Source organism: Monodelphis domestica, chromosome 5 (assembly GCF_027887165.1).
Source record: "Monodelphis domestica isolate mMonDom1 chromosome 5, mMonDom1.pri, whole genome shotgun sequence".
NCBI lineage: Eukaryota > Metazoa > Chordata > Mammalia > Didelphimorphia > Didelphidae > Monodelphis > Monodelphis domestica.
In genome coordinates, this window is record NC_077231.1 from 39,559,142 (window position 1) to 39,571,700 (window position 12,559).

The window sequence follows — 12,559 nt, forward strand, 5'->3', positions numbered from 1 at the left end:
ATAAACGTTGCAGTGTTTTGGAAGTGTAAAACAAGTTCTTTAGCTCCATTTCGTTTGAACTTTGGGGAATTCAGTAATCTTCAAACACAACAGCTCCAGTTCAAACCGTAGCATAGCCCCTGATGGAGCAGGGATTGATTTTTTCTGCAAATCTTGATTATGTGATGGTTAAGTTACTTGTACTGTAGTTCAGCTCATTTACAACCTGGTGCAGATCAGCTGGGAATTATACAGCCAGGTATTCCTCTCCTTTCCCATCACCAATTAAAATCCTCTCCAGCTGTGCAAAGAAGCAACTGTCTCCCCTCACTAGCAGTTTTGTAGTAAGTGGGCAGCAGCCCTAGTTAACCTTTTCCTTCTCAGTTTTAACCATTGTCCTTCCACTTGGAACGCAGTGAAGGAGCTGGGAAGAACTTAATGAATTAACGTGGTTGTTCATGCATTTTATTTTTAATTTGTTGATTATCACCTATGGGGCTGAACTGGTGTTGCTAGGACAATGAAATTGGAAGGCTCTCATCTATTTGGTTACATTTGTCCACTGTTTTCTCTTCTTTTTATTAAATGTGATGATCAAAGGCTATTGAAACTCTTGAGGGGGGAAATCATTCCAGTATTCTCATGTTTCCCATTACAATACTCTCTCATTTGCACACTCATCAATTTTCTCAGAAAGCTGTGCAGAAAAACAGAATGATGAAGTGGAAAGGCTCCTGGGCAGGGAGTCAGAAGACCTGAATTCTAGCTCCTAGCTCTCCCACTTACTCCATCCCTAATTTCTCCGTATCTTAACAGAAAATATGTCTAGATTGCCAAAAAGAAAAGCCAACTTATCACCCTGTGACCAATCCCAGATTAGTTCTCAGACTCTGAGATCTTTTAAACTTCATAGGACTTACCAGAGAGCCTGAATTCTATTTGCTGAAACCCAGAGAACCCAGGGTTACCTTCAAAGCAAGATCTGGCAACCGAGTAGAACTTTAGTGAGGGAAAAAGTGGTATTCATATCATTGTTAACTTGATTATCCCTAAGAGTAATCTTCTTTGGAAACACTGCTGCTGTGCTGAGAAGCTTCAGAAAAGCGTGCTTCAGTAGAGAAGAAAACAATACTTGGAAATGCCAAACATAGGAAGTCAAGGGAACAAGTCAAACATAGCAAAGGAGGTCCTTCCCTCCCACCTCGGAGAAAGGAGGGCAGAAACTGGTCAGAAGAATGAAGAAATGTCAACCAATTTAAAACCATTTTACACGAAACAGAGGAAAAGAATCTTCTTGGAGATCACAACCATAGCAATGCAAATGGGAGGGAATATGGTGGTTGGGGAGAGGTAACATTCCCACAAATGGTGCCATTTGACTTCAACATCAGTTCCATGCCCATAGGGCAAGTTGGAGGATCTGACCCATCTATGAGCATTTTTCTCATAGAGGATAACCGATTGTCTGGGCATCGTTCTACTTTAAAGTTTGTTTAGGTGAAAGAACCTTACCAATGCTTGCTGTCTTCTGTTTACAGGAATAGATAATCTCTATGAGAGGGCTCTTCACATCCGTAAACTCCTCCTTACTTTGCCCAGATCGGTCCTTATCGTGATGAGGTACCTTTTTGCTTTCCTCAACCAGTAAGTATCTTTGAGGCTGCTGTGAAAGTACTGATCTATGTCTGAATTCTGTCTAGGCTCCCGTGTCCTCTACAAAACTGGCATGTGTGTCCTCCTTGGTTTGTTTTATTTTTAATTTAAAATTTAATGAAGGGGGGAGAGAATGATCAAATGCACACCGAAAATGTTTCTTCTTGGGGAATCAAGGTCACTGTTAGATTGAAAGCCCTAGCCCACATACTTCTTCAGAAGGAGACCTTGGGAGATTGTGGGAGATAGAAGGACCTGGTCTGCTCTGGTCCTTCGGGTCATGAAGAGTCAGAAACGAGTGAACAAATGAACAGCCACCCCAAATGTAGAAATTAGGAGCAGCACTCCCCAAATAGCCGCATCTTCTTGAAAGGAACTAAACTAACAGTAGCTAGTTTTTGAGGGTTCTTTTTTTAAGTCAGAATGAACTAGGCACCTGTCTGCTGTGGAAAGTTACTATTATCTTCATGCAGTTGGGGATGGGAAAAGGAGAAATAACGGATATGCCCCCAATTCAATGAGAAATACTATCATTTTAGTAGAATGAGATTTAGTAAAGATTTGAATGCATTCGTAAGTCATTTTTCCATTAATAATGCAATAGAAATCTTAAAATATAGTTTTGATTTTCAGAGGAACTTTTTTCTTTCTATTTAGTCCATTTATTTTTCAGTTAAAAAAAAAAACAAACAAACAGCAGAGCTAGTTTTCTTATTTCCTGGTGCATATCCAGCCTTTTAAGAGCATCCTGGCCTGGTTCTAGATAAACTCTTCCCCCTTTCCTACTCCCACCTCATGTCCTCTATCAGTATTTCAACTAAGCAGTTGGAGCTAAGGAAATACAATGGATGTCGGGGGTTGGGGGGAAGTTCACCAATGATTTACTGAATCAACTTGAGGAAATGCCTTTTCCTCTTTTCAGTGTACATTGTCCATTTCTAAAATTAGGATATTCTCTTCTCTCCACTTCCCTGAAGAAGGAGGGGAAGTTTGCATATTGCTTTGAGCTCTCAAAAAAGACGTCAGGACAGTTGTGGACATAGCCCCTTCTGGAAAATTAACGGCCTGATGGGAAGTCTTCAGAGCAGTCCAGAGTCCCTGAAGATAGGAAGAAGCTGGCATTCAGTAAATATTTGTTTAAATGAATTCAGTTGGATGTGAATAAAGACAGAGAAGTGCATGGCTAATGCTGTAGGACCCATTCCTTTCCCAAAAGGTTCAGAAAGAAATGTCTGTTGGGATCGAATCAGGTCACCGTTATCTTTAGGCTCCATTGTAGCCTCATCTTTTAAAATATGTTAATGGTGTCACAGTGGTATAAAGGCATTAACAGCACAATGGAAGATTATGGGGAGAGAAATGAATAAAAGTCTCCAGATTTACTGTGTTGGATTCTTACCACGTTTGCCCTGCACCTAGGAAAACAGCTTACAGCCCTCTATGTAGATTTTCTCTCTCCATTAAACCCTCCCTGCCAAAAATACTGCGCTGATCTTTGCAAATAGTGAGGCACTATTTGAATTTTACCTACTTCTCATGACTTTACAACCCATATCTATTTTTTCATAATCCCATTCTCCAATCCTTTGAGCATCCCTCTGCTCAAGAGGAGTCCACATTAGCCCTGAAAATTCTTCTCTCAGCTCTTGCTCTCACAAATGAGGTGGGGCCTTATCTCCCCTCCAGGGTTCTAGAGATACTCTTTGGAGGGCCAGGGAATCATTCTCTGATGCCCTTGTCCAATCCCCAACTAGAATGCTTCCCCTTCCGTAGCCCACATTATCACTTACAAATCAATTTTGTCAACCAACCTAAGTAATTTTTAGTAAAAGAAGAAGATAACATTTTCCCCTTTCCTTAATATTTACCTTTTCAGGTATTCCTTGCTCTTTGATTTTCGGTATCAAACTTTCCACAGAGCTCTGGTCTTTTCTTTGCAAAAAGTTGGAAGTCTTCTATTTTGTTGAATGCCCATACTTTCCCTTGGAAGTATATAGTCAGTTTTGCTGGGTAGCTGATTCTTGGTTGGAGACCCAGCTCTCTTGCCTTTCTGAAGATCATGTTCCATGCCTTACGATCATTCAGAGTAGAACTTGCAAGGTCTTGGGTGACCCTGATTGGCATTCCTTTATATCTAAATTGTCTTTTTCTGGCTTCCTGTAGGATTTTTTCTTTTGTTTGATAGCTTTGGAATTTGGCAATTACATTCCTGGGAGTTGTCTTTTGGGGGTTTAGTGTAGAAGGTGTTCTGTGAGCTCTGTCAGTGGCTGTATTGCCCCCTTGTTCTAGAATCTCTGGGCAATTTTCTTTGATTATATCTTGTATCACCATGTCCAGTTTGGTGTTTATTTCTGGCTTTTCTGGGAGTCCAATTATTCTTAAATTATCCCTTCTCCCCCTATTTTCCAGATCTATCACCTTGTCGGTGAGATATTTTATGTTCTCTTCTAATTTCTTGGTATTTTGGCTTTGCTTTATTGATTCTTGCTCTTTTACACGATCGTTGTCTTCCAGCTGCCTGATTCTGGCCTTTAAAGCCTGGTTTTCTTTTACAGTTTGGTCAAACTGGTTTTGTAGATGCGTGAATTTCTTTTGCATTATTTCCAACTTTTCCTCCCAGAAGGCTTCCATCTTTTTGGTCATTTCTGATTCAAATTCTTCATAGGTTTGTGGAGAGTTTCCATTTCCTTTGGAAGGTTTTGGAACATTTTCTTTTATATTATCTTCTGTCTGCTCTGTATTTTGTATTTTGGCTCCATAGAATGTGTCCAAAGTCGCCCCTTTCTTCTTATTTTTCTTGGTATTTTGGGGCTTCTGTGGTTCTGTGGAGTTTGCCATTTCTGAATGTGGAGGATTAGTTTTTCTTGTCTCTGTCTGGTGTTCAGAGGCTTTAGTCCTGGGCAGATGGTTCTATGAGCTTTCCCTGGGTTAAACTGAATATGCCTCACTGGAACTGGAATGGAAGGGTCGGACCACGAGGCCACACTCTCCCCCCGGCTCGCTTTCCGGAAGTTGCCTTCAGAATCGCTGGCCATGAGGCTGTTTCGTCAGCCTGCGGGGGGATGGGCTGCAGCTTTCCCAAGCTCTAGGGCAAGGACTTTCACTGAGACTTGGATAGCAGGATCCAGCCCGTGAGGCTGTCTTGCCCGCCCTGAGGGTTGCTGTTGTTTCGACCAGCTCTCTGCAGCGGAAGCCCCAGGCAGTAACTTTCACCGGGACTGTAGAAGGCCCTGAGGGTTCTGCTCTCTGAGCCCGGCCGGGCTGCGGCTTCCGGGAGCCTTGGACTCTGTGCTCCTACCCCTGAAGTCCGAGGGATCTCGGGTTCTGGCTTTTAAGGGGAGCCGTACCTTTTGATCCGGGTCCAGGTCCAGGAGGAGGGTTCCCAGGGTCTGTGCTGTTGATCGTTTTGAATTTCGGCGCCTTAGGAGCTTATCGTTTGAGATCGGTCGGGAAGGGTTTTCAGGAGATCTGAGCTTTAGCTTTCTCTAAGCCGCCATCTTAACCGGAAGTCCCCTAAGTAATTTTTAGAAAGGGGTGTTGGGCAGCTAGGTGGTTCCATGGATGATGAGTCAGATGAAAGATGAGAGATTGTGGGTTCAAATCTGGCCTCAGACACTTTCTAGCTGTATGACCCTGGGCAAGTCACTTAATCCCAATTTCTTAGTCCTTGCAGCTCTTCTGCCTTGGAACCAATACTTAGTATTGATTCTAAGACAAAGGTAATGGTTTACTTTTTTTCTTAAAGGGGAGGCTGTTGAAGGAAGTTGACATAAAACATTCCTCCACCAAAAGTCTGACATATCTTTCAAGGACATATAGTATCCAGGGCAAAGTGGGCTCAAGCTTAGAGAGCCCATGAGCCAAATAGTCATCTAACAGCTCTTAGTCCTTTTCAACAATAGCTAACATTTACACAGCACCTACTATGTGGCCAGGCACTGTGCTAAGTGCTTTGCAAATACCTCATTTGATCCTCACAACCCTGGAAGATGGGTGTTATTTTATGAATGAGTAAACTGAGGCAGACAGAAGTTAAATGACTTGCTCAGGATCACACAGCTGGTAAATGCCTGAGAATGGATTTGAACTAGATCTTCCAGACTTCAGGCTCAGTACTCTGTCCACTGAAACAAGAAGTTCACCATAAGCATAATGAATCTTCCTTGATCTTTCACATAGACATTGCTACCATTTGATGTAGGACACTTTTAAGAGAATATGGGAGTCTCTTGTAATGGGGGTATAATGCTAGGAGACCCAACCTCTGCCAGATTCTTAGATACCTTCCAAGCTAAACGAGGAAGGACACCTAGCCAGAGTCCTGCCACCCAGCCCAGCTCTGGCACTTCCTTTCTAACTAGAAATCTACAGTGCTCCAGCTGACCCATAGATTTTATTCTGGATCCAGAGGAGGCAACAATATCTCCCATCAAATTGGAACAGACCTCTTGTATGATGGAAATTCATTTTGGAATGATGGATGGATGGATGGATGGATGGATGGATGGATGGATGGATGGATGGATGGATGGAAATCCAAATGGCTTTTAAGACTTTTCACGCTCATTCTATAATCTTTTAATGATAAAGATGTTCTGAAATAATAAGGTTATCAGGAAAAAAGGGGTGGAATGCTTCCAACTCCACCCTTTTTTTTTTTAACCCTTACCTTCCATCTTGGAATCAATACTGCATATTGGTTCCAAGACAGAAGAGTGGTAAGGGCTAGGCAATGGGGGTTAAGTGACTTGCCCAGGGTCACACAGCTGGGAAGTGTCTGAGGCCAGATTTGAACCCAGGACCTCCCATCTCTAGGCCTGGCTCTCAATCCACTGAACTACCCAGCTGCCCCCCCCCACTCCACCTTTATACAAGCAATTAAGCATTAAGTTAAGCATTTTTAAAGTGCCTACCTACTATGTGCCAGGTACCATGCTTCCCATTGGAGAAGTAAATACAAAAAAAGAAACAGTCCCTCTTCTCAGAGAGCTTACTTCTAGTTGTTGGAAATGAACTTACCTGTTCATAAGCCTGTCAAAAGAGAGAATTTAGAATCAAATCGTATCTTTCCCTGAATATCCTAGTGAAAAGGCCAGGTGGGAAGGCAATGGGCCTCCACTCCCAGGCATGCGGCCATCTTGCCTTCTAAAGAGATTGGCCTTGGTGGGTGTTGTTTGGGTGTGGAGCTTTGGGAAGGAGCCCAAAGAGAAGGGGTTGATCATTCATTGGAATTATTAAAGAATGCCATGAAAACATAGCGTGTACTTTTAAAAAAATCAAAGTATACATTACAAAAGTCCACAGTTTCAGAAACTATTGTGGAATGTTTGTTGTGTGTAAGTTAGTCATCTTCTCTTTTTGTTTTCATGTTCAAATGCTCCCTTTTCAAACAAGCTTTCCTTTGAAAGCCGGAAAGACTCATTTCACAGGCCTCCTTGATTCCAGTGTTTCTGATAAGGAAATAAGGATGGCAAAGGTTAGATGCCTCTGGTCCATCCCAATTCTTTCTTTCTTCCTTTCTTCCTTTCTTCCTTTCTTCCTTCCTTTCTTCCTTTCTTCCTTCCTTCCTTCCTTCCTTTCTTTCTTTCTTTCTTTCTTTCTTTCTTTCTTTCTATCTATCTTTCTTTCTTTCTTTCTTTCTATCTTTCTTTCTTTCTTTCTGTCTTTCTTTCTTTCTTTCTTTCTTTCTTTCTATCTTTCTTTCTGTCTTTCTTTCTTTCTATCTTTCTTTCTTTCTTTCTTTCTTTCTTTCTTTCTTTCTTTCTTTCTTTCTTTCTTTCTTTCATGCCTCAACTTCAGAACAAAGGGTTTCAACCAGAGAAGCTCTAGAAACAATGATTCTCTTATCTTGGATTCAGTTTTAACATTTATTAAGTACTTTCTTTGTGTAAGGCACTAGGGATGAAAAAAATAAATAAATAAAATAGGGCATTCACCTTCAAGAGACTTATATTCTGGTAGAGGAGATAAGACATGGACACAATGAACTGTAATACAAAATGGAACTTGGTAAATACATGAGAAGGTGTACAACTGGAAAAGCTAAATGAACGATCAGTGCAATGAAAGCCCCAGGAAAGAAAAAATCATTTGCAGCTAAAGGGATCAGGATGGGTCTTGTAGCTACTGTTCATGCTATGTGATTTCAATAAATTTCCTTGCTTTGAACTAAAAAAATAAAATAAAATAAAGGGATCAGGAAAGGCTTCAAGGAGGCAGCAGTTGTGACTTCAAGTGGCAGAAATGGGCAAAAGGACATTTCTAAAATAGAGGAAATGGCACAAGTAAAGATCTGGCCCAGTTTGAAGAGCATGACTCTCCCCCCTTCCCCCCAAACTTTTACCGACTGTCTTAAAGGTTTTGGTTCTGAGGCAAAAGAGTAATATGGACTGGCCAATTGGGGTTAAATTATTTGCCATGGGGTACACAGCTAGGAAGTGTCTGAGACCATATTTGAACTCAGGACCACTCCAGGTCTGGCTCTCTACCCGTTAAGCCATCTAGCTGTCCCCATTGTAGACTTTTTATTTTTTTATTTTTTTCCCATTTGAATTAGTTTATTTAGTCAATTTAGAACATTATTCCTTGGTTACAATAATCACATTATTTCTTTCCCTCCCCTCCACCCATCCTTCCCGCAGCCAACGCACAATTTCATTGGGTATTACTTGTGTCCTATAGACTTTTTAAAGACTGTGCACTCAGGGATGCTATGTAACAGTTGTGGAAATTGTGCACGTTTTCACCATTCTACTTAACCAGACTACTTTATGTCACAAAAAGCGTATGATGGCATGCATTATGGCGAGTCATGTTTAACTTCGACACCACCTTGTTTCCATAGTGCACAGTTTCCTCCCTTCAGTTTGTCATCTTTTCATTCAGTACAGCTCAATCCAACAAGCATTTATTAAAAATCCATTTTGTGCCAGGCATCTGGACTTTTAATCCTTTTATGACCAAAGGACACGAGCATTGCTAAAGTAAAATTAGTTTTCCTAATTTGCTTCCTGCCCGATTTAAACAAAGAAAGAAGAAAGATAACACATGTATCTTATCATATATGTAAGCCCAATTATAACCATCACTTCTGTAGGAGTATAAGAGAGGATTCTACTCCCCCCCCCCCTTGGGTCAGTGCATGTAATAAAAAGAGGTAATGAGAAGTTAATGTGGGGGCAGACAGATGGCCCAATGGATAGAGAGCCAGACCTGGAGGCAGGAGGGGCTGGGTTCAAATGTGGCCTCAGACACTTCCTAGGCAAGTCACTTAACCCCCATTGCCTAACCCTTTCAACTCCTCTGCCTTAGAACTAGTACTTAGTATTAAGAGTTTTTTTAAAATGTTAATTAGTTGTTAATTAACATTAACAATACTTAATATTAAGGGGTTTTATTTTTTAAAAAGAAGCTAATGTATTAACAGTAGTTAACACTGATCACTTTAAGGGATATAAATAGGTCTCTTGAATGAATTAATGGAAACACCATTGGATCAGCAAACAAATTGGACACAACCCTGGGTATGTTTAATAGCTAAGCCCCAGGGATTTCAAAGGGACCCAGGTTCAAGATGTCTTTATGGGGGAGGGGGAAAAGATTTCTCTCTCCTCCCCATCTGATTAGTCATGGTGTCTAGCAACAATTTGCCCAGAGAGCAACACCTTTCAGCAGTTTCAAAGTTCATTGGTTTGGGAGACCTCAGGGTACAGTTGAGGGAGCAGATCTGTGTCTAAATAGCCATGGATACAGAGAGGAAATTGCTTGAGGGGGCAGCATCTTTGAGGAATGGAACCTCTCAGAACAGAAAAAGAGCTATCCCTATCCATGGAGAGGATTAAACCTTGGGACCCCAGCTCAACAACGTTCTTAGCAGAGCTCTTATATCTATAGGATGTTGGGAGAGAAATCTAGGAATGACTGCCAGACCAGTTGTACCAGTAGTTATAAGATGCCGTTGCCAGAAAAGAATCCTACATTCATTCTCTTGAAGTGAAGCCTTCTCTTCCCATAGATGCTATGTACCAGTACACCCCTGACTTACAGAGAATGTTTTTGGCTATTGTGGGGGCTCACCAATTCAAGTGTCAGAAGTAGGGACCCCTAAGGGTTATCCTTGAATACAAGGCATCAGCTGCCCTCTCTCCACGAGGCGGAGGACTGGTTGGGGGAAATAACCCAGAAAACATAATTCATTATTATTCATGAAACTAAACTTTGTAATTATAACAAGTCATCTAGAGATCTTCGAAAAGCAAGCAGCTCACGATCCATGGATGAGATGGGAAAATGGGATTTATTTTCCCTAAAAATCTGTTGCAGAGGTGCCACAGAATATTTGTGTTCCTTTGATGCGGGTGATGTGATAGAGGTTGGGGGACTATTGCTTAGCTTTGGAGACCAAACCGATATTTGAAGTCTCTTACATTGATTTTAAACTCCAAGAGTTGCTCATTTGCTTCCTCTCGAGGGGCAAGGAAAGAACCATCTTTCCCACTTTCGAGAAGGAATTGGGGGGGGGGGGGGACATTAGGGAAGGAGGAGGGATTTTAGAGAGCTAGACACAGCAGCCATGTAGGGCGTCTTTCTGTTCCTCCCAGATGTGTCTGCTTGACATTTAATGGTTGATTGTTTACTTTGTCTCTTACAGATGGAACTCTGCTCATTTTATCCTAGTTCCCAATTGTACTGAGAACCATAATAAATTCTCTTCCCTAGTGTCCCAGAATGCTACTTAATACTAAAGCAAGCTGAATATACAATTCTCTTTCAGATGCTGCTCAGTACAGTTAGAGCCATCTTTGTTTTCATTTGAGCAAACTGCTGTCGGGTAGGATAGAGGACCATAATTCATAATTGATCATCAAAGGGTTTATGCCCCAATTCTTAGAATTTGGCTATTTTTAAATATCAATGAATTTTTCTATTTTAAAAACAATCTGTTTACAATTCCTTGTGTTTCCTTTTCTAGCCTCTCACAGTACAGCGATGAAAACATGATGGACCCCTATAACCTCGCCATTTGTTTTGGGCCAACACTAATGCCTGTTCCAGAAATACAGGACCAGGTGTCTTGCCAGGCTCACGTGAATGAGATTGTCAAAACTATCATCATCCACCATGAGACCATTTTCCCAGATGCTAAAGAGCTAGATGGCCCAGTTTATGAAAAGTGCATGGCTGGGGATGACTACTGGTAAGTCAGAGGGGATTCAAACAGGAAAGAACCTGGCAAGTGCTTTGTACCCCTAAATTCTTACATTTCTCAGACTAATAACAATGACAATAGTTCTATAAAATTAGCAAAACAGTCTACAAATATTTTCTCCTTTTGTCCTCGCAACAACTGTGGGAGGAAGGTGCCATTATTGTCCCCTTTTTAAAGATCAGGAAACTGAGGCAAATGGAGGTTGAGTATTTTGTCCAGGGTCACCCAACTAGTAAGTGGCAAGAGCCTTTCAAGATACCTTGAAATTTAAGAAACAGGTAAATTAGAGTGCCAGACCAGGAGTCAGAAAAACAGTTCTTCATAAGTTCAGAGCTGACCTCAGACACTTACTAGCTCAGTGACCCTCGGCAAGACATTTAACCCTATTTGCCTCAGTTTCCTCATCTGTAAAGTGAGCCGGAGAAGGAAATGGCAAGCCATTCAGAAAATGCTGACTAAAAAAATTTAGTAGCATTGAAATGATTGCTAGAAACTAACTTGTTATCAAGGAAATTCAGACTTCAACCTGGAGTTTATCACCCTGTCTAGGTCTAAAAAGTATCTTTTTCCAGTAGTCAGATTTGGAATAAAACAGTGTAATTCATATTTGTATTGATTTATATTAACATACTAATTTGAAGTGAAAACAGCTGGAAATTTCATTCAGCTATATCTAGTTCCTCTCAAGTGACTGATGCAGGCATCACTTTCCTCCGTCCACGTCTTTTACCAGGTAGTTATGATTCTCCCTAACGTTATATACATATATGTGTATATATCACTTAGAACTTCTGAAAATTAAAAAATTATGAGCCTTTTTTAACCCTTATCAGGTTCTACAGCTCTAAGTGGGAACCCAGCATGATTTTAGGATAGGTTATATTGTACAAATACATTAAAATTCAGCTATTAGAGAATCCACAGAATTTTAAAGTTGGACAAGACCTCAATAACAGTCTAGTCCAACCCAAACACCCTAAATTAATCCTCTACTCTTAACATACCCAACAAGTACTCAAGTATCTTCTTCAGGACACCAGTGAAGGAGAAACTGAGGCAGCCGATTTCACTTTAGGAGAACTCTCATTTTTAGGGAGTTTTTTTTCTTGCTATCAAGCCCGAATTTGCCTCTTTGGAACATGGTACAATATTCCTTTTTCCGTCCTCTGGAACCAGACAGAACTAGTTTAATCCCTCTTCTATGCCACAGCCTTGAAAAAATGAACCTTGGTATAGAAATCAATCTGGTCATAAGAAAAATATAGTCTGCTTCCATTACCCATAGTCCTATAAAGGGGCAAAATAGTGTGAATTTCCCAAAATAACCCCCATATCATTTATATTTACTCTAACATTTTTGTATTTATATTTGATGTGTATCTAGTGTTCAAAAAAAATATACACACCCTACTGGGACAGTCCTTTTCAGGAGGAGCTAGAAAACTGTCTAACCAATTTCGACCCCTTCCCCAGAATACCTGACTGCCCCTACTTCCTTACCAGGAATAAATAGGATCACTGCTCAGTGCAAATCCCAGGGCAGGCATTAGCCTAAAGCCTAAAAGCCTAAACAATAAAACAAAATAAAATAATTATATTCCTGCCTTCGGATGCAGAGATTATTATTTTGATTTAATATTTTCTTTTGCCTCCTATATTAGATATAAACAGTGTTCAAAGAAAAATAAGGAATAAAGGGTACTATATTAAAAGTAACAT

General features: G+C 40.8%; 1 protein-coding gene across 2 annotated transcripts in view; it reads left to right on the forward strand.

Moving 5' to 3' along the window:
• SRGAP1 (SLIT-ROBO Rho GTPase activating protein 1) overlaps positions 1–12,559 on the forward strand; it is a 340,469-nt gene that overhangs the window by 303,590 nt on the left and 24,320 nt on the right. For both annotated transcript variants that reach the window (XM_056800690.1, XM_056800689.1), the window contains exons 16-17: positions 1,518–1,623; positions 10,604–10,828. In XM_056800690.1, the coding sequence (XP_056656668.1) occupies positions 1,518–1,623; positions 10,604–10,828 (331 nt within the window). The remainder of the gene's footprint in view (positions 1–1,517; positions 1,624–10,603; positions 10,829–12,559) is intronic.